Source organism: Tamandua tetradactyla, chromosome 14 (genome assembly GCF_023851605.1).
Source record: "Tamandua tetradactyla isolate mTamTet1 chromosome 14, mTamTet1.pri, whole genome shotgun sequence".
In the NCBI taxonomy this organism is placed as follows: domain Eukaryota; kingdom Metazoa; phylum Chordata; class Mammalia; order Pilosa; family Myrmecophagidae; genus Tamandua; species Tamandua tetradactyla.
Genome location: NC_135340.1, coordinates 66521771 through 66548864, shown reverse-complemented (window position 1 = coordinate 66548864; position 27094 = coordinate 66521771). Strand labels below are relative to the sequence as shown.

Below are 27094 nucleotides of genomic sequence, written 5' to 3'. Positions count from 1 at the left end.
TTGACTCAAGAAGACATAGATGACCTCAACAAACCAATCACAAGTAAAGAAATTGAATCAGTCATTCAAAAGCTTCCTAAAAAGAAAAGTCCAGGACCAGACGGCTTCACATCTGAATTCCATCAAACATTCCAGAAAGAATTAGTACTAACTCTCCTCAAACTCTTCAAAAAAATCAAAGTGGAGGGAAAACTACCTAATTCATTCTATGAAGCCAACATCACCCTCATACCAAAACCAGGCAAAGATATTACAAAAAAAGAAAACTACAGACCAATCTCTCTAATGAATATAGATGCAAAAATCCTCAATAAAATTCTAGCAAATCGTATCCAACAACACATTAAAAGAATTATACATCATGACCAAGTAGGATTCATCCCAGGTATGCAAGGATGGTTCAACATAAGAAAATCAATTAATGTAATACACCATATCAACAAATCAAAGCAGAAAAATCACATGATCATCTCAATTGATGTAGAGAAGGCATTTGACAAGATTCAACATCCTTTCCTGTTGAAAGCACTTCAAAGGATAGGAATACAGGGGAACTTCCTTAAAATGATAGAGGGAATATATGAAAAACCCACAGCTAATATCATCCTCAATGGGGAAAAATTGAAAACTTTCCCCCTAAGATCAGGAACAAGACAAGGATGTCCATTATCACCACTATTATTCAACACTCTGTTGGAGGTTCTAGCCAGAGCAATTAGACAAGAAAAAGAAATACAAGGCATCAAAATTGAAAAGGAAGAAGGAAAACTATCACTGTTTGCAGACGATATGATACTATACGTCGAAAACCCGGAAAAATCCACAACAAAACTACTAGAGCTAATAAATGAGTACAGCAATGTGGCAGGATACAAGATCAACATTCAAAAATCTGTAGCATTTCTATACACTAGTAATGAACAAGCTGAGGGGGAAATCAAGAAATGAATCCCATTTACAACTGCAACTAAAAGAATGAAATACCTAGGAATAAATTTAACTAAAGAGATAAAAAACCTATATAAAGAAAACTACAAAAAACTGCTAAAAGAAATCACAGAAGACCTAAATAGATGGAAGGGCATACTGTGTTCATGGATTGGAAGACTAAATATAGTTAAGATGTCAATCCTACCTAAATTGATTTACAGATTCAATGCAATACCAATCAAAACCCCAACAACTTATTTTTCAGAAATAGAAAAACCAATAAGCAAATTTATCTGGAAGGGCAGGGTGCCCCGAATTGCTAAAAACATCTTGAGGAAAAAAAATGAAGCTGGAGGTCTCGCGCTGCCTGACTTTAAGGCATATTATGAAGCCACAGTGGTCAAAACAGCATGGTATTGGCATAAAGATAGATATATCGACCAATGGAATCGAATAGAGTGCTCAGATATAGACCCTCTCATCTATGGACATTTGATCTTTGATAAGGCAGTCAAGTCAACTCACCTGGGACAGAACAGTCTCTTCAATAAATGGTGCCTAGAGAACTGGATATCCATATGCAAAAGAATGAAAGAAGACCCATATCTCACACCCTATACAAAAGTTAACTCAAAATGGATCAAAGATCTAAACATTAGGTCTAAGACCATAAAACAGTTAGAGGAAAATGTAGGGAGATATCTTTTGAAACCTACAATTGGAGGCGGTTTTATGGACCTTAAACCTAAAGCAAGAGCACTGAAGAAGGAAATAAATAAATGGGAACTCCTCAAAATTAAACACTTTTGTGCATCAAAGAACTTCATCAAGAAAGTAGAAAGACAGCCCACACAATGGGAGACAATATTTGGAAATGACATATCAGATAAAGGTCTAGTATCCAGAATTTATAAAGAGATGGTTCAACTCAACAACAAAAAGACAGCCAACCCAATTACAAAATGGGAAAAAGACTTGAACAGACACCTATCAGAAGAGGAAATACAAATGGCCAAAAGCACATGAAGAGATGCTCAATGTCCCTGGCCATTAGAGAAATGCAAATCAAAACCACAATGAGATATCATCTCACACCCACCAGAATGGCCATTATCAACAAAACAGAAAATGACAAGTGCTGGAGAGGATGCGGAGAAAGAGGCACACTTATCCACTGTTGGTGGGAATGTCAAAGGGTGCAACCACTGTGGAAGGCAGTTTGGCGGTTCCTCAAAAAGCTGAATATAGAATTGCCATACGACCCAGCAATACCATTGCTGGGAATCTACTCAAAGGACTTAAGGGCAAAGACACAAACGGACATTTGCACACCAATGTTTATAGCAGCGTTATTTACAATTGCAAAGAGATGGAAACAGCCAAAATCTCCATCAACAGATGAGTGGCTAAACAAACTGTGGTATATACATACGATGGAATATTATGCAGCTTTAAGACAGGATAAACTTATGAAGCATGTAATAACATGGATGGACCTAGAGAACATTATGCTGAGTGAGTCTAGCCAAAAACTAAAAGACAAATACTGTATGGTCCCACTGATGTGAACCGACATTTGAGAATAAACTTGGAATATGTCACTGGTAACAGAATCCAGCAGGAGTTAGAAACAGGGTAAGATAATGGGTAATTGGAGCTGAAGGGATACAGACTGTACAACAGGACTAGGTACAAAAACTCAAAAATGGACAGCACAATAATACCTAATTGTAAAGTAATCATGTTAAAACACTGAATGAAGCTGCATCTGAGCTATAGGTTTTTGTTTCGTTCTTTTTTTTTACTATTATTATTACTTTTTTTTTTTTCTGTATATCAACATTCTATATCTTTTTCTGTTGTGTTGCTAGTTCTTCTAAACCGACGCAAATGTACTAAGAAACGATGATCATGCATCTATGTGATGATGTTAAGAATTACTGATTGCATATGTAGAATGGTATGATTTCTAAATGTTGGGTTAATTTCTTTTTTTCCGTTAATTAATAAAAAAAAAAAATGTCCAAATTAAGGCACCAGCAAGAGGTTACCTTCACTCAAGAAAGGCTGATGCTGTCTGGAACATCTCTGTCAGCTGGGAAGGCATATGGTTGGTGTCTGCTAGTCCTTGTTCCCAGATTCATTGCTTTCAGCTTCCGGGATGCCAGTGATTTCCTCTCTAAGCATTTGTGGGCCTTCACTTAGCTGCTTTGGGACACAACTCTGGGTTCAGACTTGCTTAACATTTCATAGGAAGGCACATGGCGATGTCTGCTGGGCTCTGCCCACATCTAGGCATCTTCTCTGTTTGTGGGCACCCCAAGCATCTCCAAATACCCATGTCTCTGAAGTAACTGTTCTCTAAGTATCTGTGTTGGCTCTGAACTCTCTCCAAAATGTTTGCCCTTCAAAAGGACTCCTGAAGATTAATCAATACCCACCTTGAATAGGTGGAATCACATCTCATGCAATTAAAAGATCACACACCCACAAGCGGCCATGCCACATCTCCAGATATAATCCAATCAAAAGTTTTGCACCCCATGATCTTGAATCCGGATTAAAAGAAACAGCTGCCTCCCCACTCCCAAGACTGAATCCGGATTAAAAACATGGCTTTTCTGGGGTACATAATACTTTCAAAACGGCACATCCCTCCTCATCTGACTAACTGCTATTCTCCTAATTTTAAACTCAATGCAAGCTTCCTTTCCTCAGGAAGATATTTTCAGACCTTGAAACAAGGCCTGGGTCACCCCTTCCACTCCTATGGCACACCCCTTGGTCACAGTTCTCCTTGACCTTCTTACAATTACTTGCTTTATCTCTGTGTTTCTTGCTAATCTCTGAGGGGGTGGGGACTGTAGCGCTTTTGTTCCTGCTACATTTCTGACTCACAGCACAGGTCTTGACACAGAGTAGGCCTGCAATAGAGACTTGTGCAACAAATGTCAAAGAAAAGAAATGAGCTCAGATGCGTGACATGAGCTCCTGGTCCAGAGCCCATTCTACTACACCCAATGCCTCTACTCTCTCCGTGGAATGTTCAGAGACCATCTAAGACCACAGAAGTTGCTCCTCACTCTAAATTTGTGTTGCCTAAGTCACAAATTTGGGTCTCACCACTTGTTCTCTGGTTATCTTTTCATGCATGTTAAACATAATGATTCTCTCTCCAACTACCTACAAACTACCAGAGGACAAGGACTCTGGTCCTAATTGTATTCTCAAGCTCAGGCTCATGTATTCATTCAACAAATATCTATTGAAAATCTACTTTTCCCAGGCACCACTAGGAGAATAGCAGTAAACAAGACAGACAATGTTCTGCCCCAACTGAGCTTGTAGTTTAGTAAGGAAAGACATCTTAATTAAGTAACTGCAACAAAGTAAAAATACTATATACTAGTATCTATTAAAAGAAAGTGCATATGTTCTGCCAACCTATCAGAGGATCAAAGTCAGGGGATAAAAAAAGTGCATTTCCTAGAGCACACCTTTGACTTCAATATTTGGGGAAAAACTAGTTATTTCTAAAAATCAAACACAGATATAATGTGGAGAAGAGTGACAAATTCTCACAGCTTTTAAAAGTCAAATAATAGATTTTCCAGCTCATGTCTGGCCTGCTTTAGCCCCCACCCAGACCACACAAGTGCTCACATTTGTTCTCACCCACTGTTAACAACACTGCAGTGGAAAGTTTGCAAAGCACTGCGGCAGCCTCCAGCAGAGTGTCTGTCCCATGGCAAGCCTTCAACATGTAACAAGGTAACTAAGGTAGATGCTGGAATGAAGCAAGTCCCAAACTAAGCTGCCAGGAGTCCAGGTGGACAAGTCCATGGAGCTGGTTGGGGAAATGCTTTCCACAGGAGAGAGAGGATTTGAGATGAAGCATGACATGAGCCTTCTATTAAACTCTTCCCATTACCCAAAGATACAAGCCCTGGGAAGCAAAATAAGGAGTGTGGCTTCCTTTGCTCATCTTTCCTTATTTGTATAACTGTGGTATGAAAGAGGAAATTCAGACAAAACAAGTTAAGTGCCAAGCTTTGACCCCGTCTACATACAAGGACCTAGGACCAAAACCAAAGGAGCAGCTTCATTTATTAAGTCCCCACCAAATAGGGGTTTTAAAATTTTTACAAAAGAATAAACCAGTTTCAATGTGCTATATCTCATATTTTTAATTTACCAAATGTGAATAAAGCTGTATGTCCATCTTAGCCCTGAGAATCCATACTTCCAGGAAAGTTTAAAGAATTTTTCAAAAAGTGACATTTAAAATAACAAGAGATCATAATACAGGACAATTATTCATTCCCTTACAGATAATTTATTAAGTGCTGTGCTGGTTTGAAGCAGTTTTGTACTCCAAAAGAGCCATGTTATTTATTTATTTATTTTTTATTATTGAATTATCGTAAGGTTTTTATTTATTTATTTATTTTATTTATTAAAAAAATAAAGAAACAAAATAAAACATCAACATATATAATCAGTAATTCACAATATCATCACTTAGTTGCATATTCATCATTTCTTAGAACATTTGCATTAATTCAGAAAAATAAAAAGACAATAGAAAAAGAAATAAAACGAACACAGAAAAGAAAAAAAAAGATTATACCTACCATACCCCTTACCCCTCACTTTCATTGATCACTAGCATTTCAAACTAAATTTATTTTGCATTTGTTCCCCCATTATTTATTTTTATCCCATATGTTCTACTTGTTTGTTTGTTGACAAGGTAGATAAAAGGCGCATCAGACACAAGGTTTTCACAATCACACAGTCACACTGTGAAAGCTATAACATTATTCAATCATCCTCAAGAAACATGGCTACTGGAACACAGCTCTACATTTTCAGGCGGTTTCCTCCAGCCTCTCCATGCATCTTGAATAACAAGACGATATCTACTCAATGTGTAAGAATAACCTCCAGGATAACCTCTCCACTCTGTTTGGAATCTCTCAGCTATTGACACTTTGTCTCATTTCACTCTTCCCCCTTTTGGTCGAAAAGGTTTTCTCAATCCTTTGATGCTAAGTCTCAGCTCATTCTAGGGTTTTTCTCAATCCCTTGATTCTGAGTCTCAGCTCATTCTAGGATTTCTGTCCCACGTTGCCAGGCAGGTCCACACCCCTGGGAGTCATGTCCCATGTAGACAGGGGTAGGGTGGTGAGATTGCTGGTTGTGTTGGTTGGAGAGAGAGGCCACATCTGAGCAACAAGAGTCTCGCTTGGGGGTGACTCTTAGGCCTAAATTTTAAGTAGACTTGACCTATCCTTTGTGAGGTTAAATTTCATATGAACAAACTCCAAGACTGGGGGCTCAGCCTATAGCTTTGGTTGTCCACACTGAAGAGCCATGTTATTTTAATACAATCTTGTGGGGGCAGACCTATTGATGGTGGGACCTTTTGATTAAATTCATCTCCATGGAGATGTGACCCACCCAATTCAAGGTGGGTCTTAAACCTTTCACTGGAGCTTTGTATGAAGAGAATAAAAGGCAGAAAACATAGAAAGAGTTCAGAGCTGACAGAGCAGAGCAATAAAACCAAGTGACAGGCATTTGAGGATGCAGAGGAAATGCCCCAGGAGATGCCAGGAGCTGAGAGAGCCATTTGAAATCAGAAGCCTGGAGAGAAGGACAGCAGACGTTGGCATGGGCCTTCCCATGTGGCAGAGAAACCATGGATGCAATCAGCCTGTCTTGAGTGGAGGTATCCTCTTGTTGATGTCTTAATCTGAACATTTTCATGATCTTAGAATTCTAGCTTGTAACTTAATAGATCCCCCTTATAAAAGCCAATCCATTTCTGGTATATTGCATTCTGGCAGCTTTAGCAAACCGAAATAATTGCCTACTATACGCAAGGCATTGTGCAAAGCCCAGGGTATGGATTAAAAAATAAAATAAAGTTCTTGCCTTTGCGGAAATGCACAAAGTAGCACTATAAATTCCTTAAGAACATACACATCTAGGAAAGATACGAAAACCTGCACATTTTGAAAGGACTAGTGCCACGTTGGGAGGGGAAAGGCGCTCCATATGTACTGGTGATGATTTATTCTCAAGGGGTGGTGGTACGTGAGAGGTTATTATTCTTTATTCCTTTTTATATCTCTTCACTACTTCTTCATTTTTCAGTTGGTGAATTACTTTGCACAGGAGCCAAATCTATATTTCCTAAAGTTAGTAAATTTGAACAAAACCAGCATATCCACACACCTTCTGACAAAACATGAATTGATCCTATATATGTAATTCCTTTCTAGTTGCTGGACAAATATAAGGCTAAAATAGCTGTATCCTATTTTGTTGAACCTACCCATCTGAAAATGGTCCACTCAAGTCTGGATTTTCGTTGTTATTGTTCTCTGTTTTCCTTTTTTATGCAACCAAATGGATGCTGCCATATTCTGGGAAATACTTGTAGAAGATGAAGGACAGAGAATAGGGTAGAATAAGGAGGAATTTCAGGCCAAAAAAAATATGGCAACACAATGAGAAGGAATGAAAGGAGATTGAGGAGCAGATATTACCAGAATGAAGGGTTTATAGTATCAGAGACAATTTGTTCTTAATTTCCTAATCTTACAAAAGTTGCCACAGCTTAAATCATACTAAAAAACAGTTCTCTTTTACAACATGCATCTCCACCCCTGGCTTAGAAGAGGCTAAAAGTATGGGCCTTGGAGTCAATAAGCACTGGGTCTGAAAGTGGACCGATATATGTGAGTGGCCAAGCCTCTGTTCCTTAAAAGGTCAAGATGACATTAAAGGTCAAGGTGATATTTAATGAGATAATATATATATAGTATGCTTGGCACAATGCTCAGCACATAACAAGCCCTCAATATAACAGCTACTTCTCTTTTGTTCTTTGTCTAGGAATAATATTTCTGGGGTATTCTGTCCCTCTGTTTTCCTCCTTAGGATTTGTTAAATATGGAGAAGCAGTGTCCTTTAAGAGCCTTGGATCAGTGTCTGCCAAGAGTAGCAAGCTGTAACGGTACAGGCTGGTCAAGCTGCAATACCGGCTTCCACCTTGACAGGAAATGGCCTAGAAGCTTCCTGGATAGGGGAGAAGTTCTTTTGCATGGAAGTATTACTGTCTGTCCAGTCTACCACCTGTTCTCTAATTATGTTAGCAAGGTCTCCCACCTGCTGCTGCCTCCTCCCTCTGTCTGGACCTCTTTCTTCTCTGTTTTCTGAGGAGTTCCTATTTCTTTTTCTTTAACTTTTTTTTATTGTATAGTATAACAGATATACAAAGCAAAGAAATAAAAAAGCAATAGTTTTCAAAGCACTCTTCAAAAAGTGGTTACATGATAGATCCCAGAGTTTGTCATGGGCTACCATATGATCCTCTCATATTTTTCCTTCTAACTGCTCCAGAATATAGGAGACTAGAGGGCTTAAATATTTTTTTATCATCACTATCAGCTTTTTTTCCTTCTTTTTTTGTGAACAATAACATATATACAAAAAAGCTATAAATTTCCAAGCACAGCACCACAATTAATTGTAGAACTTTCAAACTTTGACATGGGTTACAATTTCAGAATTTTAGGTTTTTACTTCTAGCTGCTCTAAAACATTGGAGATTAAAAAAGACATAGATTTAATGATTTGGCATTCATATTCATTTATTAAGTCCTATCTTCTATGTATAATTCCACCATCGATTTTGATTTTTCCACACCTCTCACTAGGGTTGTTTGGGCTATGGCAATTCTAAATTTTTGATATTGGAAGGGTCTGTCACTAATATGGGGTAGGGAAATGGAACTAGCTGATGTTCTAGAGAGGCTGGGCTAGGTTTCAGGACTTATCTGAATCAGGGACCTATCTGGAGGTTGTAGGTTTCTGGCAAGTTACTCTAGTGCCTGGAACCCTTGTGGAATCTTATATTGCCCTAGGTGTTCTTTAGGATTGGCTAGAATAGTCCTGGTTGGGGGTTAGCAGGTTATGATAGGTAGCACGGTCTACCTGAAGCTAGCTTAAGAGCACCTCCAAAGTAGCCTCTTGACTCTATTTGAACTCTCTCTGCCACTGATACTTTATTAATTACACTTATTTTCCCCCATTTGGTCAGGATGGAATTGTTGATCCCATGGTGCCAGGTCTGGATTCATCCCTGGGAGTCCTTTCACCCCTGGAAGTCTCGTGCCACGTAGGGGGAGGACAATGATTTCACTTGCACAGTTGAGCTTAGAGAGACGGAGACCACATCTGAGCAACAACTCAGGTCCTTCAGAAGCAACTCTTAGGCATGCCTATAGCTAGTCTAAGCTTCTAGGTTACCAACATAAGCTTCACAAGAGTAAGCCTCATGATAGAGGGCATGGCCTATTGATTTGGGTGTCCCTAAAGTTTGACACAGTATCAGAGGATTTCCTGATGGTAAGGTTAAGTAGTTCCATAGTCTTTCTCCCCTCCCTCAGGGGACTTTGCCAATAGTTTTTGATTATCTGGTTAATATACTATAGGATGTTTCCAGGCATTACAATAATCTGTACAGGATTAAAGGACCTCTTTCTCTTTCTGTGCTCTCTATGTTTCAGTTGCTCAAATGATCTATACAGATATGTTGAATTAGATTATGCACTATAGAAAATTTCAGTTCCAGATCAAATAAACCTTTCTTCCATTGGTCTCAAAGAGTATGTGTGTCTCTAAAATATAGACACTATCTTCCTTACCCCTATCTTCTGAATTACTTTAAGTTCCTATTTCTTGAACTCTATCTACCCCCAGTGCCTTTCGCTTGGCAGTACCTGTGTCTTCCTGGTTTTTAGTAACCTGTCAGTTCTAGCCATGTCCCCTCATCTTGCCTTTGGGAACTTACAGGCTTTGACTTCCTGACTGGCACCGTGGGTTCCCTGATCTTCATCCTTCAATTGGTGTGCCCTCCTGACTTCTGCCTGCTTATGTGGTCTTTGACTTTCCTAATTGTCTCTCCAGCATTTGCACCCCAGCTAGGTTTTGATCTGTGTTTTGTTATGACCTGTAGGTGCTGTGTGTACCATGACTCATGACTACTGACCAGAACGACACACAAAACATTTAGCAATTGGTGTAGAATGGGGACTCCCCAATCAGAATGGGTATCAGCTATCAATAAAAGGGATGGCTGTACTCACACCTACTGGCTGAATATCAGCCCAGCTCACTAGACTCCAGAACTGTCCAACCACTCTGATGAAGGGCATGCTGGTTCTTTCTTAGGGCTAGTTCCCCAGATTTGCTCCTTACAAGTCCAGGCTTGCCACAGGTGGCTACATGCCCTGTTTTATGAGCTCAGTCCTAGAATGAGCTGACCTTACCATTCTTACTCCATCCAGCTGAGACTAAGGGAATCCAGGAATACTGGTGGCACACATGAAAGAGATAATTGATGGGGCAGCCGTTATGCCAAAAAAGGAGCGCAAAACATAAAAGGAGAAATAGCACTAAATCACATCTTTGAGGAAGGTCATGCTGAAATATAGGACGAGGACTAAGGAACTCAAATTGGTTTTGGAGGAATGGCAGCTATGCCCAACTGGGTTTAAGAGCCATGCCAGAACAGTGGCATTTTGCTTTATCAACCAACAAAGCCATCAAAGGTTATATATAAAATACTTTTTGGTGTAAAAACAGTTCAAAATATACAAGCAAAGCACTAAGCAAGACAGCTTACACGAAATTAAGGTTGTAAAAGTAGATTAGGGTCAAACAGTTACAATCAATTATAGCCAAAATTGAAATGTGGATTTTAATCTATAGGTAACTGGAGGCACAATACTTGCCACCTATACTTTTATTCACATGTCCTGACTTTCCACTCCAAAATATTTGAAAGGTAGTGATTCCCAGAGTTGATTCCTTGTAACACTAGTCCCCCAAGATACTATAAACAGAGGATTCTGTTGTCACTCAGGTTTGGGAAACATTTCAAACCATAGCCTACAGACACCCTCATCCCTGCCTCTATCTAATGCATAATAATCATTATCCCATAAAAGACTCTGGAAAATTCTGAGTAAACAAATCTTTTCAACTCTGTTTAACCTAGTGTTTCCCAAATCTATTTGTCTAGGCACTTATTTTTCTTATAATGCTTTACTAACATTCTATATCTTTGGGGGAATACTGATTGAGATATTCACAGATAGACATATGCTATCTTAGACATCCATACAGGGAAATGTATATACTTTAAAAGTTTCCTAGAAACCCCTGTAAGCACATGGACACACACCCACCCACGCACATACACAGATCAAATCCAGGTATAGCAAAAATACCTTGTAGCAAGGGGTGCTATAGAAAAGATTGTTAGAGCTTAAAAATTAATGTCACTTTCTTGGAAACAGGAAATCTCTTCAGGACATGCCTTCTATGAACCTCTCTGAAATAGTCACAGTCCATAAGGAAAACACGTCATTGCATGTGATTTACACATAAAGTGATGAGATAAAAACTTGAGTCAAAAAAACAGGATTTGTTCTTTCCCCAACAGTTTCCACAACCCAAGCGAAAACAAACCACCACCTGTGTTCCCAAACTTCCACAATGATGCAAATCTCAGAATATAGAGAAGAAAGGGACAGTACTGTCAGTATGGTTTTTGGATAGGGCTACAATTTTTAAGGTTTGGGAAATGACTAATCCTTTGAGTAGGAGCTAGGAGATTGACAGTAGTCAATATAAACCAAAAAAGGTCCCTGACCCCACTTCACAGCCCCAACAGGATTTAAACCTTGGGAACTTAAGTCAAAGAGTTCCCAATACATGTACTACAGCTGTCTGTCACTAACCACACAGTCCCCCTCAATATTTTTCTTTATTTTATTTATCTCCCCAAATTATTTTAAAAATTCAAATCTATAGAAAAGTCAAATTAGTATAATAAACACCTGTATCCCATTCTCCTTAATTCACCAACTATCATCATTTTACTACATATACCACATTCTTGAGCTGACTGCTCTTCTCCTCTCTGGATATGCATTTCACCCCATTCCCCAACCAGCTGAAAGTAATTTGCAGGTACCATGCTCTTTCACCTAATACTAAGACCACATCTCCAAAGATTGAGGAGTCTACTACATAATCACAGTACCACCATTACAACTAAGAAAATTAACAGTAATTCCCTGACATTATCTGACAAATAGTACATATTCAAATACCCCCAACTGTCTCCAAACTATCTTTTTTAGCTAGTTTATTTCTGATCTAGGATCCAAAGTTCACATATCCCAGTTGGTTGTTACATCACTGTAGTCTTTTAATCTACAATAGTTCCATCTACACCCCCTCCCACAAGTTGTTTCTGATAACATCACAGTAAAAAAAATTTTTTGGCCAATTGTCTTTCAGAATGCCCTACATTCTGGATTTGCCAGATTGTTTCCTCCCAATTAGATTCAAGTTAAACATTTTTGGCAGGAGCACTACCAAGGGTGAGGTTATGACCTTCCTATAGCATCACAACAGAAGGCTCATAATTGGTGCCAAGCTAACCACTTGGTTAGAATGATGACCTCCTCATCTCTCCAATGTAAAGCTGCATTTTCTCAATGTAATCTGTGGAAAGATACTTTGAAACAATATGAAAATCCTGTATCCCCATAACCTTCCATTCAAAAGGTTTTTGTATGTTGGCCAGTTCTTGCTTGAGTCAGTTGTTAGTGTTTGCATAGTATTAATTTTCTGATTCTCTCATTTTTCTATTGTGTATTTATTTTTCAAACAATGACCCACCAGTACCAATTCTCTCTTTACCATATATATACATTCTGATTACTTCTGGCTGGAACATCTTCCCTTCCTCCGGCTCCCCTCCTCTCCTCTTCCCTGCTGACCACCTTTGAGCACAGTGGCCCAGCCCTAGGGCCTCCTCTCTTTACCTCATCACTTTTTAACTTCAGCAAATTAAAAAAAAAAAAAAACCAAAAAACTGTTGCCTACCAATTTATAGTAACTTGCAAAAATTTAAAGGGTTAATAATACATATTTATGGGGTGAGACTGAAGATAGCAAAGGAAATCAGTTTTTTTTTTAATCAGATTGCTTAAACCCTGAATTTACCTCCTCACTAGGATAAACCGCTTGTTATGTCACAATCAAGCTGCTTTTTTTTTTTTTTTTTAACGGTGTTTTCAGTTCCCGGATATGAAATCCTCGGAAGAGCAGAGGGTTAGAAAACATTTAGCCCCAAAGTCCCATTTTACATAGAGAAAAAGCTCAAAGAGATGAAGGGACTTGTCCAAGGTCCCTAGGACTTTTACAATACCTCCTCTGATGTTCCTCTCAGTCCCTTCCCAAGCACCTCGAGATTCAGAGGCTTAATGGGCACAAACCAAGCCAGAGCATACACAGGCTCCTCCATCGCTCATTTGCATTTTAATCGCTTCACCTTTCTATCTTTAAATATTTTAAGTAAAAATTACCATTGTGAGGCTTTTGTTATTAAAAAAAAAATCAATCTTCATTTCTGCAGACCAACAGAGAAAATGTAGGAAGACTCAAGGGAGCATTTAGTACCATTACTCTAACCAGAACAAAATAAAGGTCTAGAAGACCTGCATCCGGCTGTTTTGTCAACGCCACTCTCAAAGCCTGAACCGCCTCGCAATTGACAGCTCTAGGGATTTAAGAAAAAGATGCCGGCGCGGTCTCCCCTTTCCGGTCGCCTGCGTTAACTAGGCAGTGAGATGTCTTAGACTCCAGAAGCCTTCATAGGAGAGGAGAAAGTGGGGAACAAAGCCCGGCGTGGAAAAAACCCAGTCCAGCAGTCTGGGAAAGACAGGAGACCGAGATCTCACTGCAGCAGCCCAGCGGGTTGCAGAGGCTGCGAAGCCGCAGTGCAGGGCGTGGGACACATATCCCAAGGGCGCCTCGCACCGCCAGGCTCTGCTCCACATGGCTGGGGCGCAGCGCCCCACCGCCCCGCACAGCGGGTGCAGCTGGGGAGGCAAAGAGGCTGCCCCGGGGCTGTGCGCGCCAGCCCCGCGGAGCGCTCACGCCACAAAACATCCTCCAGCAGGCAAGGAAGGGCGCAGCCACCACTGCGCTGCGGACCGGGAGGTCCCCACCTGTCCCCGGCGCTCTTACCTATCGGTGCGCCCATTCAGGAGCCGCGGTCCCGGCGGTCAGTCCGCAGTCCCGCAGAAACAGAAGGGCGGCGCCGTGCTGGGCGAGCTCGGCGATCAACAGGAGGCTCCCGACCCCAGGCCCTCTGTGCGCGCGCTGCGCATCGGCGCGCGGCCGCAGCGGAGCAGGCTGGGAAGCGTAGTTTGCTGGGCGACGCGCTGCCTGGCAAAAGCCCGGCTGCCCAAACCCGGCGCCCGCCCGCCCGCCCGCCTCGCCCAGGCTCTGGGATTCTCCTCAGCTCGGCACACATGCGGATGTTCTCTCCCGCAGTATGTGTCGGGACGCATAACCGCTGTGCTGCAGAGGAGGGGGAACCTAGGCTTTTGAAAAAACCTGCGCCGGCTCTTTTGAGAAGCTGGAGGCTGCGAAAAGGGTGGGTGGTAAAGGCTTTTCAAGCTGGTGAGGAGCATTTGGTGAGTGAACATCTTTATACGGAAGCCTTGTTAAGTCCGGGCTCAGGTACCGACCAGGCCAGACTTACGATGTACTGGCTTTAAATGAGCCGGGGGCTGGGGCGTGGGAAGGAAGATCCTTGGGTGGGGTGGGGATGTAAACAAGGGTTAAAGTGATGGGGTGAGGGACGGTGTTGAAGTGTTCACGACGCGGGGAGGCTTCACTAGCGGTGAGACTCGACGACTTGTCTGAGCCTTAGCTTCCTCATCTGGAAAATAGACTTAAAGCTTGAAGAGGAAAAAATAAATTAAATTAAATGTTTTTAAAAAAAGCTTGAACAGGTAGGAGTGAGGTCGGGTATGTGAAATCATCTGGCACGGTGTTTGGCACTTAGTGGAAACTCCCTGGGAGTTTCGTGAGAAGCCCTGTAGTGCTACGCGAAAAATAATGGTCTTGTTGGGCTGGGCAGACTTCATCCCGGAATACATACTGAGACGTGCACTCTGCCAGGTTCATGGGGGCTACAAAAACAGAGGAAATACTGTGTTTCTCTGAAACTTGGAAGAGTAGTGGGGTGACACAGGACAAAGACCAAAATTATTCAAATACATGGCATAATAGGGTTACCATCCGGAAGCTTTTTAAAATTAGCTGTGGTCTCTCTGTCCAATTTGAACCTTTGCCGCAGCATACCTTGTGTGTAACCCAAAGTTACACGTAACTTTACAGGTTAAGGTATGTTGAGTTTAGTAAGTTGTTGCTCTGCAGTTTTTTTCACATTATGATAGGATTGGCCTCTTAGAGATGTGATGGAACAACAATGAACTAAAGACATGAATGCAGCATTGCCTGTATAATCTCTTTCTAAAATAAAGGAAGAGTGAATGAAGATAAAACAGCATTGTAATCTGGTCTGGCATGTTCAGGAATCATGTAAACCCCCCTAACTCCTCACCACCAAAAAAATGCTGCAGAGGAAATTCCATAGTTGAAAACAACACCCCCTTGCATGTGTGAAAATGCTTTCCTGTTCATGTTCTCATTTGATTTTTGCTACAACCCCGTGAGATGGGCAGCGTGGGGATTTTTCTCTAGTTGGAGTTATAAGAAGCTCAGAAAGGTGATGTGACTTGTTCAAGGTCACCCAGCTGTTCATTAAGCCTGTCTTCTCTCCTTGACTCTGAGCACTCTGGGCCTTTCCCGAGAAGGCACACTCAGTTCTGTCAGTCCTTTTACACTTCAGAACAGGACCATAGCTCCGCAGCAGCCAGGCTGGATCAGAACATAAAGTTAATTCTGTAAAACTCTTGGGATTAGCATGATGAATAATGGGACACAGTAGCGACTGGCTGAGAGTCCAGTATTCTTTCCACTATCAACATAACAAGAGACTACCCTGGGCTTCCTCACCAAAATGACAAATATGAGCTGCAAAGAGTTAAATGAAATAGAGGTGTGACCAAATTGGTTTAAATCATGTTCCCAAATTTTCCTGTACATTTGCCATCCAAATGTCCTGTGTAACAAACATGGTCTCTTTGATTTTTTACATTGTGTGTTTGTTACAAATCATAGCCTTCTGTAAAGTAAGAATGGGTCTGCTTACATATCAAGCTAGCACTTTTCCCTGAGAAAGCTGATGGCAGGCATAAACTGAAAATAATAAAGCAATTTCATTCAGATTGTAATAAAGGGTAGCAAAGCCTGATACAGCAAAGGTACTTGATGGTGTACTGTGTTTCTCTTTGGCTTGCGTGTGGTTCCCCACAAGGAAGATGGCTGCATTTGATGAACTAAATGGAACGTTATTTCAGAAGCAGTGAAAGGAAAGGGAATAGGCATATAAATGAATGGAAGCAGGCATAATTACGATTTCTTAACTTAAAATCATAAATGGCAGTCAAAGCAGAAATACAAAAGTCCAGATATAAGCTCTAAGAGGATGATAGGATGTGATACCAACTTAAAGAAAGTAAATTGTTAAAAGGTACTTCTCATCAAGTTTTGTTTGTCCCAAGAGTGCTAGAAGTTAGTAGGTGTTAATGGATCAGTGAGAAAAGTGGAACACTTAACCTTATTATTTCAAATGTTAAAATTTAATGGAGACTGAGGGTAACGAGATGCTGGCTTAGTGAGGTGTGGGATTTAGTTCATCTTCCAGAGCAGCTAGTAAATAGCCAGGAACAGTACAGAACAACTGCTGAGGCCAGATCAGTGACTAGACACACAGTGTACACCATTCTGGAGAAGCTGGGCCGGCTGCAATCCCACCCAGAACTGTGAGTCCCCCAAGCAGCGACGGGTTGGGTTCCTCCCCCACAGTCTGGTTCCCAAAGGGGAAAGGAAAGGGACTTGACTAGTGCAAGAGGCTGAGCTCTACCAAGCTCCAATTGTGGAATTAGTTAACAAATTCTGACTACTAAAAATAGGCCTCCAGCTCAGCTGAACCTGGAGTAAAAGCTGAGGTTGCTGGTTTTTACCTCCGTGCAGAGGCGGCAGGGCCGATGGGAAAAGAAAAACAAAACAAAACAAAACGGTTTTTCTGGATCAGACAGCACAAAGTATTTGAAAGGGCCCTGATGGAAAGGAGGGGGCACATAGGACCTGGAGATACACAGAGCAACATACCAACTTAAGCTCTTGATTGGCAAACCCCTGGAACGGGGGTCCTGCTCTGAAAAGGGTTGTTTTTCTTTTCTTTTCTTTTTTGTGGCTGTGCTTCTATGGCTTGACTGCTCTTTGCAAACAACTGCAAGTCTTCTGAAACTCCAACTGCCCCAGGCAAGGGCAGAATTAAGCTTGTCTAAGAGTTTATCTGGAGGCTGTATCTTCCCCAGGAGAGGAATGGGGCCCAGCTCAGGTGGAATTCCTCCCTCAAGGAATTCAGACCCCAGGGTCTGGAAACCTGAAGTGATTAAAGCCAGCCTACAACCTCTCCTCTGTCTCAACCACGTGCTGTAGGGAAAGTCTGCTGAAATTAAAGGCACCTCATCACTTAAGGCTGGTGGGACCTGCAGGCGGATGAATGCCACATACTGGGCAGGATAGGAAAAACACAGTTTAGAAGCTTCATAGGAAAGTTTTTCAACCTGCTGAATTTAAGCCTCAGGGAAAACTGACACAGGTGACTTTTTGCTCCTGAGAGGAGGCCAGTTTGGTCTGGAAAAATCTGACTGGGGTATACCTAAGTAGATCCTCCTAAGGTGGGGGAAGGGGGGGTTGGGGGGAGGCACCATACAGGCAGGGCAAGAAACAAGAAAACAAGAGCTGAAAAATTCTCATCTGTTAAACAAAACCTAAGCTACAGATACAGAATAAGCTGAACTGAATATCAAAGAACAGATAGACAACAAAGTCATCCAGCAAGAAAATCCTAGGTAAAAAAAAAAGTGAAAAAAATCTCCAGACTAAATTAATTAAGGAAATGAATGCCTAGATGCCAGCAAAAAAAAAAAAAAAATCATACTAGGATTGAAGATATGGCCTAATCAAAGGTACAAACCAACAATTCATATGAGATACAGGAGTTGAAACAATTAATTCAGGATGTTCAAACAGACATGGAAAATCTCATCAAAAATCAAATCAGTGAATTGAGGGAGGATATAAAGAAGGCAAGGGATGAAAAAAAAAGAAGAAATTGAAATTGAAAGTCAGAAAAAACAAATTACAGAACTTATGGGAATGAAAGGCACAGTAGAAGAGATGAAAAAAACAATGGAAGCCTACAATGCTAGATTTCAAGAGGAAGAAGATAGGATTAGTAGACTGGAGGATGGGACATCTGAAATCTGACAAGCAAAAGAAAATATAGGGAATAGAATGGAAAAATATGAGCAGGGACTCAGAGAATTGAATGACAACATTAAGCGCATGAATATACATGTTGTGGGTGTCCCAAAGGAGAAGAAAAGGGAAAAGGAGGAGAAAAACTAGTGGAAGAAATTATCATTGAAAATTTCCCAACTCTTATGAAAGACTTAAAATTACAGATCCAAGAAATGCAGCATACCCCAAACAGAATAGATCCAAATGAATGTACTCCAAGACACTTACTAATCAGAATGTCAGATGTCAAAGAGAAAGAATTTTGAAAGCAGCAAGAGAAAAGCAATCCATCACATATAAGGGAAGCCCAATAAGTCTATGCATAGATTTCTCAGCAGAAACCATGGAGGTGAGAAGACAGTGGTATGATATATTTAAGATACTAGAAGAGAAAAACTGCCAACCAAGAATTCTATATCTAGCAAAATTATCCTTCAAAAATGAGGGGTGTGCTGGTTTGAAAGGACGTATGTACCCTAGAAAAGCCATATTTTAATCAAAATCCTGTTTCATAAAGGCAGAATAATCCCTGTTTGATACTGTATGTTTGAATCTGTAATTGGATCAGCTCTCTGGAGATGCAATTCAATCAAGAGTTAGGATGGATTAGGTATAGACATGTCTACACCCATTCGGGTGGCTCTTGATTAGTTTACTGGAATCCTATAAAAGAGGAAACATTTTGGGGAATGAGGGAGATTCTGAGACAGCTGAGAATGACATAGCCATGAAGCAGAGAGTCCACAAGCCAGTGACCTTTGAGATGAAGAAGGAAAATACCTCCTAGGGAGCTTCATGAAACAGAAAGCCAGGAGAGAAAGCTAGCAGATGACCCCATGTTTGCCACATGCCTTTCCAGAAAAGCTCTGACTGTGTTTGCCGTGTGTGTTTCCACTTGAAAGAGAAACCCTGAACTTCATTGGCCTTCTTGAGCCAAGGTATCTTTCATTGGATGCCTTAGATTGGACATTTCTATAGACTTGTTTTAACTGGGACATTTTCTTGGCCTTAGAACTGTAAACTTGCAATTTATTAAATTCCCCTTTTTAAAAGCCATTGCATCTCTAGTATATTGCATTCTGGCAGCTAGCAAACTAGAACAAGGAGGGAATTAAAACATTTTCAGACAAGAAAATCACTGGGGAATTTGTGACCAAGAGACCGACTCTGCAAGAAATACTAAAGGGAGCACTAGAGACAGATAGGAAAAGACAAGAGAGAGAGAGGTGTGGAGAAGAATGTAGAAATGAAGACTATCAGTAAAGGTAAAAAGAAAGAAAATTAGATAAGACATATAAAATCCAAAAGACAAAATCATAGAAGAGATTACTCCCCTTACAGTAATACCACTAAATGTTAATGGTTTGAACTCAAAATCTAAAGACAGAGACTGGCAGAATGGATTAAAAAACAGGACCCATCTATATGCTGTCTACAGGAAACGCATCTTAGACCCAAGGATAAACATAGGTTGAAAGTGAAAGGTTGGGAAAAGATATTTCATGTAAACAACAGTCAGAAAAGAACAGGAGTAGCTATACTAATATCCAACAAATTAGACTTCAAATGTAAAGCAATTAAAAGAGACAAGGACACTATATATTAATAAAAGGAACAATTAAAAAAGAAGACATAACAATCATAAATATTTATGCACCGAAACAGAGTGCTCCAAAATACATGAGGCAAACACTGAAAATACTGAAAAGAGAAATAGACACATCTACCATAATAGTCGGAGACTTCAATTCCCCGCTCTCATCAGTGGACAGAACATCTAGACAAAGGATTAATACAATAAATGAACTAGACTTAACAGACATTTCTAGAACATTACACCCCACAACAGCAAGATACACCTTTTCCTCAAGTGCTCATGGATCATTCTCAAGGATAGACCATATGCAAGTCACAAAGCAAGTCTCAATACATTTAAAAAGATTGAAATCTTACACAACACTTTCTCAGATCATACAGGAATGAAGTTGGAAATCAGTAATAGGCAGAGGGCCAGAAAATTCACAAATATATGGAAGCTCAACAACACACTCTTAAACAACCAGTGGTTCAAGGAAGAAATTACAAGAGAAATCAGTAAATACCTAGAGGCAAATGAAACTGAAAACACAACATATCAAAATTTATGGGATGCAACAAAGGCAGTGCTAAGAGGGAAATTTATTGCCTAAATACCTATATCAAAAATGAAGAGAGGGTAAAAATTGAGGAAATGACTGTTCACATGGAAGAACTAGAGAAAGAACAGCAAATTAACCCCAAAGCAAGCAAAAGAAAGAAGTAACAAAGATTAGAGCAAAAATAAATGAAATTGAGAACATGAAAACAATCAAGAAAATCAACAAAACCAGAAGTTGGTTCTATAAGAAAATCAATGAAATTGAAGGACCCTTAGCAAGTTTGACAAAAAGAAGAGAGAAGATGCAAATAAATAAAATCAGAAATGGAAGAGGAGACCTAACCACTAACCCTGCAGAAATAAAGGAGGTAATGAGAGAATACTGTGAACAACTTTATGCTAATAAATTAGACAATGCAGATGAAATGGACAACTTCTTACAAAGGCATGAACAACCAACATTGACTCAAGAAGAAATGGACGACCTCAACAAACCAATCACCAGTAAAGAAATTGAATTAGTCATTAAGAAGCTCCCAAAAAAGAGAAGTCCAGGACCAGATGGCTTCACATGTGAATTCTACCAAATATTCAAGAATATTTAGCACTAATTAGTACTAATCCTGCTCAAACTCTTCAAAAAAATTAAAGAGGGAAGGCTACCTAACTCATTCTTTGAAGCCACCATCACCCTCATACCAAAGCCAAACAAAGATACTACAACAAAAGAAAATTACAGACCAATCTCTCCAATGAATATAGATGCAAAAACTCTCAATAAAATTCTTTCAAATTGAACCCAGCAGCACATTAAAAGAGGCATACACCATAACTAAGTAGGATTTACCCCAGGCATGCAAGAATGGTTCAAGATAAGAAAATCAATTAATGTAATACATCATATCAACAAATCAAAGCCGAAAAGCCACACAATCTCTCAATTGATGCAGAAAAGACATTTGACAAAATTCAACATCTTTTTTTGTTGAAAACACTTCAAGGGATAGGAATAGAAGGGAACTTCCTCAGCATGATAAACAGAATATATGAAAACCCCCAGCTAACATCATCCTTGTCACGGTCAGCTTCATGTGTCAACTTGGCCAAGAGGTGGTACCTGTTTGCCTGGTTGGGCAGGTGCTGGCCTGTCTGTTACAATGAGGACATTTCATAGAATTAGATCATGATCATGTCAGCTGCATACACAGCTGATTCCATTTGTAATCAGCCAAAGAGAGTGCCTTCTGCAATAACTGATGCTCAGTCTAATCACTGGAAGCCTTTTAAGGAGGATTCAGAAGGGGCAGTCTCTCTTCCTTCTTTGGCCAGCAAGTACTTCCTGTGGAGTTCGTCCAGACCCTCCATCAGAATCGACGGCTTCACAGCCTGCCTTATGGATTTTATTTTTTTATTAATTAATGGAAAAAAAGAAATTAACCCAACATTTAGAAATCATACCATTCTACATATGCAATCAGTAATTCTTAACATCATCACATAGATGCATGATCATCGTTTCTTAGTACATTTGCATCGGTTTAGAAGAACTAGCAACACAACAGAAAAAGATATAGAATGTTAGTGTAGAGAAAAGAAATAAAAGTAATAATAATAGTAAAAAAAACAAACAGACAAACAAACAAACAAAAAAAAACCCCTATAGCTCAGATGCAGCTTCTTTCAGTGTTTCAACATGATTACTTTACAATTAGGTATTATTGTGCTGTCCATTTTTGAGTTTTTGTATCTAGTCCTGTTGCACAGTCTGTATCCCTTCAGCTCCAATTACCCATCATCTTACCCTGTTTCTAACTCCTGCTGGACTCTGTTACCAATGACATATTCCAAGTTTATTCTCGAATGTCCGTTCACATCAGTGGGACCATACAGTATTTGTCTTTTAGTTTTTGGCTAGACTCACTCAGCACAATGTTCTCTAGGTCCATCCATGTTATTACATGCTTCATAAGTTTATCCTGTCTTAAAGCTGCATAATATTCCATCGTATGTATATGCCAGTTTGTTTAGCCACTCTTCTGTTGATGGAGATTTTGGCTGATTCCATCTCTTTGCAATTGTAAATGATGCTGCTATAAACATTGGTGTGCAAATGTCCATTTGTGTCTTTGCCCTTAAGTCCTTTGAGTAGATACCCAGCAATGGTATTGCTGGGTCGTATGGCAATTCTATATTCAGCTTTTTGAGGAACTGCCAAACTGCCTTCCACAGTGGTTGCACCATTTGACATTCCCACCAACAGTGGATAAGTGTGCCTCTTTCTCCGCATCCTCTCCAGCACTTGTCATTTTCTGTTTTGTTGATAATGGCCATTCTGGTGGGTGTGAGATGATATCTCATTGTGGTTTTGATTTGCACTTCTCTAATGGCCAGGGACATTGAGCATCTCTTCATGTGCTTTTGGCCATTTGTATTTCCTCTTCTGATAGGTGTCTGTTCAAGTCTTTTTCCCATTTTGTAATTGGGTTGGCTGTCTTTTTGTTGTTGTTGAGTTGGACAATGTCTTTATAAATTCTGGATACTAGACCGTTATCTGATATGTCATTTCCAAATATTGTCTCCCATTGTGTAGGCTGTCTTTCTACTTTCTTGATGAAGTTCTTTGATGCACAAAAGTGTTTAATTTTGAGGAGTTCCCATTTATTTATTTCCTTCTTCAGTGTTCTTGCTTTAGGTTTAAGGTCCACAAAACCACCTCCAGTTGTATGATTCATAAGATATCTCCCAACATTTCCCTCTAACTGTTTCCTCTAATGGTCTTAGACCTAATGTTTAGATCTTTGGTCCATTTTGAGTTAACTTTTGTATAGGGTGTGAGATATAGGTCTTCTTTCATTCTTTTGCATATAGATATCCAGTTCTCTAGGCACCATTTATTGAAGAGACTGTTCTGTCCCAGGTGAGTTGACTTGACTGCCTTATCAAAGATCAAATGTCCATAGATGAGAGGGTCTATATCTGAGCACTCTATTCGATTCCATTGGTCGATATATCTATCTTTATGCCAATACCATGCTGTTTTGACCACTGTGGCTTCATAATATGCCTTCAAGTCAGGCAGCGCGAGACCTCCAGCTTCATTTTTTTTCCTCAAGATGTTTTTAGCAATTCGGGGCACCCTGCCCTTCCAGATAAATTTGCTTATTGGTTTTTCTATTTCTGAAAAATAAGTTGTTGGGATTTTGATTGGTATTGCATTGAATCTGTAAATCAATTTAGGTAGGATTGACATCTTAACTATATTTAGTCTTCCAATCCATGAACACGGTATGCCCTTCCATCTATTTAGGTCTTCTGTGATTTCTTTTAACAGTTTTTTGTAGTTTTCTTTATATAGGTTTTTTGTCTCTTTAGTTAAATTTATTCCTAGGTATTTCATTCTTTTAGTTGCAATTGTAAATGGGATTCGTTTCTTGATTTCCCCCTCCGCTTGTTCATTGCTAGTGTATAGAAACGCTACAGATTTTTGAATGTTGATCTTGTAACCTGCTACTTTGCTGTACTCATTTATTAGCTCTAGTAGTTTTGTTGTGGATTTTTCCGGGTTTTCGACGTATAGTATCATATCGTCTGCAAACAGTGATAGTTTTACTTCTTCCTTTCCAATTTTGATGCCTTGTATTTCTTTTTCCTGTCTAATTGCTCTGGCTAGAAACTCCAACACAATGTTGAATAATAGTGGTGATAGTGGACATCCTTGTCTTGTTCCTGATCTTAGGGGGAAAGTTTTCAGTTTTTCCCCATTGAGGATGATATTAGCTGTGGGTTTTTCATATATTCCCTCTATCATTTTAAGGAAGTTCCCTTGTATTCCTATCTTTTGAAGTGTTTTCAACAGGAAAGGATGTTGAATCTTGTCAAATGCCTTCTCTGCATCAATTGAGATGATCATGTGATTTTTCTGCTTTGATTTGTTGATATGGTGTATTACATTAATTGATTTTCTTATGTTGAACCATCCTTGCATACCTGGGATGAATCCTACTTGGTCATGATGTATAATTCTTTTAATGTGTTGTTGGATACGATTTGCTAGAATTTTATTGAGGATTTTTGCATCTATATTCATTAGAGAGATTGGTCTGTAGTTTTCTTTTTTTGTGATATCTTTGCCTGGTTTTGGTATGAGGGTGATGTTGGCTTCATAGAATGAATTAGGTAGTTTTCCCTCCACTTCGATTATGTTGAAGAGTTTGAGGAGAGTTGGTACTAATTCTTTCTGGAATGTTTGGTAGAATTCACATGTGAAGCCATCTGGTCCTGGACTTTTCTTTTTAGGAAGCTTTTGAATGACTAATTCAATTTCTTTACTTGTGATTGGTTTGTTGAGGTCATCTATGTCTTCTTGAGTCAAAGTTGGTTGTTCATGTCTTTCCAGGAACCCGTCCATTTCATCTAAATTGTTGTATTTATTGGCGTAAAGTTGTTCATAGTATCCTGTTATTACCTTCTTTATTTCTGTGAGGTCTGTAGTTATGTCTCCTCTTCCATTTCTGATCTTATTTATTTGCATCCTCTTTCTTCTTCTTTTTGTCAATCTTGCTAAGGGCCCATCAATCTTATTGATTTTCTCATAGAACCAACTTCTGGTCTTATTGATTTTCTCTATTGTTTTCATGTTTTCAATTTCATTTATTTCTGCTCTGATCTTTATTATTTCTTTCCTTTCGCTTGCTTTGGGATAAGTTTGCTGTTCTTTCTCCAGTTCTTCCAAGTGGACAGTTAATTCCTGAATTTTTGCCTGTTCTTCTTTTCTGATATAGGCATTTAGGGCAATAAATTTCCCTCTTAGCACTGCCTTTGCTGCCTCCCATAGGTTTTGATATGTTGTGTTTTCATTTTCATTCACCTCGAGGTCTTTACTAATTTCTCTTGCAATTTCTTCCTTGGCCCACTCGTTGTTTAAGAGTGTGTTGTTGAGCCTCCATGTATTTGTGAATTTTCTGGCACTCGGCCTATTATTGATTTCCAACTTCATTCCTTTATGATCCGAGAAAGTGTTGTGTATGATTTCAATCTTTTTAAATTTGTTAAGACTTGCTTTGTGACCCAGCATATGGTCTATCTTTGAGAATGATCCAGGAGCACATGAGAAAAAGGTGTATCCTGCTGTTGTGGGATGTAATGTCCTATAAATGTCTGTTAAGTCTAGCTCATTTATAGTAATATTCAGATTCTCTATTTCTTTATTGATCCTCTGTCTAGATGTTCTGTCCCTTGATGAGAGTGGTGAATTGAAGTCTCCAACTATTATGGTATATGTGTCTATTTCCCTTTTCAGTGTTTGCAATGTATTCCTCACGTATTTTGGGGCATTCTGGTTCGGTGCGTAAATATTTATGATTGTTATGTCTTCTTGTTTAATTGTTCCTTTTATTAGTATATAGTGTCCTTCTTTGTCTCTTTTAACTGTTTTACATTTGAAGTCTAATTTGTTGGATATTAGTATAGCCACTCCTGCTGTTTTCTGGTTGTTATTTGTGTGAAATATCTTTTCCCAACCTTTCACTTTCAACCTATGTTTATCTGTGGGTCTAAGATGTGTTTCCTGTAGACAGCATATGGAAGGATCCTGTTTTTTAATCCATTCTGCCAGTCTATGTCTTTTGATTGGGGAATTCAGTCCATTAACATTTAGTGTTATTACTGTTTGGATAATATTTTCCTCTACCATTTTGCCTTTTGTATTATATATATCATATCTGACTTTCCTTCTTTCTACACTCTTCTCCATACCTCTCTCTTCTGTCTTTTCGTATCTGACTCTAGTCCTCCCTTTAGTATTTCTTGCAGAGCTGGTCTCTTGGTCACAAATTCTCTCAGTGACTTTTTGTCTGAGAATGTTTTAATTTCTCCCTCATTTTTGAAGGACAATTTTGCTGGATATAGGAGTCTTGGTTGGCAGTTTTTCTCTTTTAGTAATTTAAATATATCATCCCACTGTCTTCTAGCCTCCATGGTTTCTGCTGAGAAATCTACACATAGTCTTATTGGGTTTCCCTTCTATGTGATGGATTGTTTTTCTCTTGCTGCTTTCAAGATCCTCTCTTTCTCCTTGACCTCTGACATTCTAACTAGTAAGTGTCTTGGAGAATGCCTATTTGTGTCTAATCTCTTTGGGGTGCGCTGCACTTCTTGGATCTGTAATTTCAGGTCTTTCATAAGAGTTGGGAAATTTTCAGTGATAATTTCTTCCATTAGTTTTTCTCCTCCTTTTCCCTTCTCTTCTCCTTCTGGGACACCCACAACACGTATATTTGTGCGCTTCATATTGTCCTTGAGTTCCCTGATACCCTGTTCGAATTTTTCCATTCTTTTCCCGATAGTTTCTGTTTGTTTTTGGAATTCAGATGTTCCATCCTCCAAATCACTAATTCTATCTTCTGTCTCTTTAAGTCTATCATTGTAGGTATCCATTGTTTTTTCCATCTTTTCTACTTTGTCCTTCACTTCCATAAGTTCTGTGATTTGTTTTTTCAGTTTTTCTATTTCTTCTTTTTGTTCAGCCCATGTCTTCTTCATGTCCTCCCTCAATTTATCGATTTCGTTTTTGAAGAGGTTTTCCATTTCTGTTCGTATATTCAGCATTAGTTGTCTCAGCTCCTGTATCTCATTTGAACTATTGGT

General features: G+C 39.5%; 2 protein-coding genes across 6 annotated transcripts in view; one reads left to right on the top strand and one right to left on the bottom strand.

Annotated features, from left to right (window-relative positions):
• TMOD2 (tropomodulin 2) overlaps positions 1–14207 on the bottom strand; it is a 67235-nt gene extending 53028 nt beyond the window's left edge. Inside the window, exon 1 of one of the 5 annotated variants that reach the window (XM_077127902.1) lies at positions 14053–14207. The gene's annotated coding sequence lies outside the window, so the exon portion shown is untranslated. Of the gene's footprint in view, positions 1–12720; positions 12820–13388; positions 13497–13520; positions 13901–14052 lie in introns of those variants that run through there. The other 4 variants (XM_077127896.1, XM_077127898.1, XM_077127900.1 and 1 more) reach the window with 4 other exon arrangements.
• The window catches only part of LOC143655461 (uncharacterized), a 51833-nt gene continuing 37849 nt past the window's right edge, over positions 13111–27094 (top strand). Inside the window, exons 1-2 of the mRNA XM_077126737.1 lie at positions 13111–13134; positions 13662–14504. Of these exons, the coding sequence (XP_076982852.1) occupies positions 13111–13134; positions 13662–14504 (867 nt within the window). The remainder of the gene's footprint in view (positions 13135–13661; positions 14505–27094) is intronic.